The 5,623-nt window shown below is 32.8% G+C and overlaps 1 protein-coding gene across 5 annotated transcripts in view; it reads right to left on the minus strand.

The window, feature by feature from the left end:
- Window positions 1-2,165, minus strand: part of LOC106687063 (KH domain-containing, RNA-binding, signal transduction-associated protein 2) — a 39,370-nt gene extending 37,205 nt beyond the window's left edge. For 3 of the 5 annotated variants that reach the window (XR_010842755.1, XR_001344114.3, XM_067044965.1), the window contains exons 1-4: window positions 2,079-2,165; window positions 1,967-2,005; window positions 1,730-1,847; window positions 1,431-1,650 (exon numbers count right to left, since the gene is read on the minus strand). Coding sequence is in view for 3 of the 5 variants with exons in the window: in XM_067044965.1 (XP_066901066.1) it covers window positions 1,431-1,581 (151 nt within the window). In the remaining 2 variants the exon portion in view is untranslated. Of the gene's footprint in view, window positions 1-1,430; window positions 1,651-1,729; window positions 1,866-1,966; window positions 2,006-2,078 lie in introns of those variants that run through there. The other 2 variants (XM_014430744.3, XM_014430745.3) reach the window with 2 other exon arrangements.
- Between the last annotated feature and the right edge of the window lie 3,458 nt (window positions 2,166-5,623).

Genomic DNA, 5,623 nt, shown 5'->3' on the forward strand with positions numbered 1-5,623 from the left:
TATATATTTTTTTTTTCAACCGACACCCAGTGGAGTCCTAACCATGGTTGGGGATCAAAGTTTTTTATTTTGTTGTACCGCCACTTAATGAAAAAAAGTCAATGTCCTAGGCCGGATTCAAACCGGCACCGCCAATAGAACTCAAATTGGTATGAAGTCTTACCACTTATAGGCGGCTCATACACTCAATGATATATTACTAAACAAATAACAGATAAGCAACCAATATAACAGCCAACTACTACATAATTTGTATTGCTACAAGTTATCTATGACCGATATGTATCCTTAAGATATAATGTGATATAATGGTAAATTATTCAAGATAAAGTAAACATTAATTATGAAATTAACTTTCAAAAGAAAATAGAAATGTCAGCAAAAATATATTCTATACCCATTGTACAACAATGGGTTGACATCAAAGATTTGGTCACTTAGCTTTTGTTTGAATTGATTGGACTTCACAAACAGTTATATTGATGACATTCATATCAATAATTAATGGCACTAGATGGGAATGGAAACTGTTGACAATGTACAACTCTTTCTATGATTGTATCATAACTACCATAAGTAGATCAAGACTCAAGGCGAAATATAGTGGCCTGAAAGGAATTAGAAGACAGTAAACAACAGAACGAAACAAAAAATAAGCAATACAAACTTTTGCTATTTATAAAGAATAGAAAACTCTACACCCTGTTAATATTGTATTAAACCAACTGACAATCATTATGTTGCTGTGGGCTAATCATGTTGCTGTGGGCAAATCATTATGTTGCTGTGGGCAAATCATGTACTAATGATACCACTAAACACCCTAAACAATTAAATGTTCCTTTGAAATGATGATAGAATCTAAAAAAAAATTTCAGAAAATTATACCACATTCAACGAAGAATATCGTTTATTACCAAAGACATGCTTTTCCAATTAAATTTACAATTTTGAAACTTTTAACAGATTTACTGTTTTAGTTAAGGAATGAAATAACAACATTAAGTACTGCAGAAACGAGGATACCCTCAATAAGCCTATCAAATCAACTCATAAAAATAAGTAAATTAGAACACATTTATAAAAAATATGTTAATAAAGTGTAATTATAAAACTCTTTCAGGAACAGTTATTAGTTCTTTTACAAGTTCACAAGAAGATATAGCCACCCATGCCACTATACATAAAATATAAGAGACCTTCATCAGCTAAAATTTCGAATAGCACACTAGTTTATGAGAAAATAGCTAAACACACTGCATTCACTAAATTAATGCTTGGATAACCTTTAAACATCATATGAGGAAACAAGTTAAATATACATATTTTCTTAACAATACCTAAGTAGTGAAAACATAACCAGAATAATTTAATGCAAATTGTAATAGAGATAAACTTATTATGACTATGTTAGTAAAACATGAGTTTACCTTCTTCTAACAATCGCATGGCAATTGGAGATTTGGATGGATCAAGATTATTTTTCTCTTTCAATAACTCTTTGATGTACTCATTGACTTTGGTATTGTCCTGAGCAGGCTGGTTGTTTTCTTGGGGTTGAGTATTATTTGAGTTCTCCATATTTTTGAAGTAAAGATCTTAGTCTTCGATTAAGTGCCGGTTTATAGACGACGACCTTGAGCCCTCGAACTGTAAAAAATGTCTTGATGAAACAAACATATGAGAATATATCAATAAATCGATCCCAAGAAACAAGCAAAGTACTTACAAGTAACGCAGTTTTCAGAACTGAATAGAGCGATGCTAGACAGACGCTAACAGAGAGAAACAATGGCGGAATGAACTCGGATGCGTACCCACGCTGCTTCGGCGCACCATTCCCACTCCTTTCAACCAATAGGGAGCTTTTAGAGAAATAACGTCATGGAAATCTCACTTAAATTTACTTTTTTGTCTAAGTAAATTCACTAACGAATATATATTAAATTTTGTAAGGATTACTTACATAAAATCGTTGACTAACAGTATCCAGTGGTTTATATAGCTGTAACATATAATAGAAATATTATTCATCTTGTAGTTATACTCATTAATAAAAAAATATCAGATAAGATTACCAAAATCTTGGTTTAGTTTTTAAAATGTTTATCTGCTTTATAGCAAGATTATTGTATTAACATATGTCATTTATTTCAAAATCCAACTATTTAAAAAAAACTGTTTTGTTTTAATTTATTTTTATACATCAATTCAGTAGTATAATGAAATCTGTACCATGAGACACATTAAGTCAGAAATTAAACTAAAAGGTCTAGTTCGGTAGGCACATCACCAAGCTATTACTTATTTCCCTCCATACGTCAAGTTGAAATAATATTTTTTTTTTACCGTGCTTTTTATTTAAGATGGAAATACTTTCCCCCTACTACATTTATATTTATTGGTTAGGTAAGACACTACCATTACTATGTTTTCATGTTTCTATGGCTGTAATGACAATAATAAAAAAATATATAACTACCGTATGTAATTTTACACTTATTTTCTACATTAGATAATTATCAAACTTTCATATTTTGTATTTGTCCATTGTTTATTACTCCAGACAATGACAGTGATAAACAATGGAATCAATTAAATAACATCGAAGGTATTTTAGAAGTAAATTCAGCATTTAAGCCATATCAAACTATTTCTATGAGGTTAAGGCCTAGCTGGTATTAAATAACACATAATTGTACATTGATACGACGAGTATAATCAAAATCATGAAAGCTGTTTTCGAGAATGAGAGAGGTAAAAAGGTATAAAATGGATCTTCCGGTAAGTCGATGTTAGCGAAAAAGTAGTTATCACATTCCAAGCATGTATAACAACTCTAAGAACCCAATTTCATTATCACAAAACTTTTTGTTTCTGGCCGAGGTCGTTTAATAACCTTAAAATCTTTGAAGCCGTGCATATCACACCGGTGCGATCCATTCTGTCAGCCTTTTGAGATATGCAAACGGAGATTATTGCAATGGCCTGTTCTCAACTAAGGTGCAAATATGCTTTATTTAGTTATGCGTTAGCCTTATGCGCGAGGGAATTATAGTACAAAGGTGTTTTCAGTTCTGGGATAATGAACAAATAGCTTGGAATGGCGTTGGAGAGGATTAGACTTTCTTGTACTGAAACAGTGGTCAAGTGAGTTACAAAACTGTTGATTGTGAGCAGAAGCCTAAATGTACAATACGTTCGGAAAGGAATGCTGTTGTCAACGTGTGCAGGAGCAGCAGTTGCCTTGCTTTCCGTTTGGCACTGAAAACCATGACACACGCCAAACAACATCGCAGATAAAGATACTCTTGCTGAATTTGGAACACTGAGGAGCTGCTCAGGATCTATTTTGTCAGAGAGTAGGTGAACAGCATATCGTCTTGGCAATTCTATGTAAACAATATAAGAATCTGTAATGGATGAGGTAGGAAGTCGCAGAAGGGTTCTTACTACAATTATCCACTCAATTCTGTTACAAGGAGCTCTAATTTGGAAAGATCCAATGCTAATAGAGTCTAATATAGGGGACATATGAATTATAGTGTGTAGTAGAGATTCTGTAAGTAGTAATTGCATTTTCCTACAAGAGATTCTTTAAGTAGTACTTGCTTTTTCCTATAAAGTGGAATAAGTGATAGGATGCAACATGTTGAGCTTCTTGTTAACGATAGATATCATAAAAGAAGTTCTCACGTTTCAACAGTAGCGTTTGTTTCAGCGTAAAAACTAATATCAAATGCAACGGCATCGAGAAGCAGCAAACAACGGAAGGTAGAACTACATGTTCTGGTCGGATCCTGATGTAGTATGTTCGTCGAACTGGTGGGGTGAATTTTTACATGACGCAGCTGTTGATTGGATACGGATACTCACGATATAGAGAAAACCAGTACCGCTTCAAATTTGACGACACTTCAGAATGCCCACCGTGCTTTGCGATCGGGAAAACCGTGGAGCACGTACTTTTGGCTTGAATTCGCTTCACTCACATGGCTTGGATTCAGAAATCGCGTGGAGTCAATATTAAACCTGAAAACTCGATTTCACTTAACGGCAGTCAGGTGGAGAGGAAATAGGCGGAGGTTTTTGTGGGTAAAACTCTCTAGGTACGGACCTAGCCATGTCTTTCTGAAGATTACTGCTAGCATTGTAAAATTAATAAACACAGACAATTTTTTAAGTCTTAGTTAATTGGACTGCAGTAATAATTGCAATAAGGAACTTTTAATGAGGAGGGGATCATTACAAATATATAAGTACCTATAATGAGAAAGGAATCTAGATCATTCAAATAATTTCATATAGTGAATGAAAAGTTCTCTTTTTTATTTCATTTTTCTTTATATTTTATTTAATTAAATCTAATAACGACGTTTTGAGGCTGTCACCTTATAATCAAGCACTTTCTATATTGTCATGTTGCTACATAATTCGAAGAACCTGCACAATTTTCTATCAATATTAGGTCTTCACTCAAAACCATACTTATATCTTCTTAAAGTTAGGTTCTAATGGATGAGTTTCATTAAAGTAATCAGATATAGTGAATGAAAAGTCCTAATCCGTATGTTTTAAACAATATTTTATTTAATTAAATCTAATAACGACGTTTCGGTGCTTTCATCCTATAATCAGGCATTTGCTATATTGTCATGTTGCAGCATAATTCGAAGAACCTGCAAGAAAAAATCTAGAGACCAGGGAAGGTGTAAATATGAATAATTTTTTGTTACTTTTCTATCGCTATAAAAATTTGTAATTTACGGTTCCTCGGGGTTGTAATAACCATATAGAACATACCAGTTTAACAAAAGATGACGAAACCGTCATGCAACCGGGAATGATCGGGCTGTCCCGGCGTTTCCCGTTCCAAACGGATGTATCTGTTTTTCATTTTTATCTCCCTTAGTTATTAATAAAATTCTTTAATATTTTATATTTAGATATGGATTATCACTCCTAACAATGGCGACTGGTTATTTTTTTAATAAGAAAAATAAAGATACTTTGAAAATTCTGTAATTAAGCCCTGTTAGACAATTTCAATGAGGATAATATTTGTCTAGTATTAAAGGGCACTAATTGTTCATGGATTCACTCAGGTTAATCAAATTCGTTAGAGTCGTTTTGGAGAAAATAAAAAAAAAAGTGATAAATCTATTCCATGAAGTGTCACTTCCGGTCGGCCGACTTTAGCGAAAAAGTTGCTGTCACATTCTTTTTTTTCTGTTTCCTTTAAAAACAGAAAACAAAAACGGAAATTAATAAACTGCATTACGTAAGAGAAACATAATTCAAATTGAATACAACCTTGTTCTACCATAGGTACTTGAAGGTGTCCAAGTGTAATACTTATCTGTTGTTTGAGCTGACCGTATTGTGAAAAACTTAAATCTTTGGAGGTGCGGGGGCTCCGCCTATCCTTAGGAATAAATATAAATTTCAGTTATTTCATATCTCAAATGAAGTTAGGATTAGTACTCTTATAATAGAAACTACTCTGCCAACTTGAATGTATTATAAAGTAGTTTATGAAGCTTTTCTTCGTATGAATAGTAATTACTATGATATTTGTCAAAATATATACAAAATATTTGGACAAATTGTTGATTTACGAAAG

The sequence above is a fragment of the Halyomorpha halys genome, unplaced genomic scaffold, assembly GCF_000696795.3.
Source record: "Halyomorpha halys isolate HHAL.00 unplaced genomic scaffold, Hhal_1.1 Scaffold910.1, whole genome shotgun sequence".
NCBI classification, from domain to species: domain Eukaryota; kingdom Metazoa; phylum Arthropoda; class Insecta; order Hemiptera; family Pentatomidae; genus Halyomorpha; species Halyomorpha halys.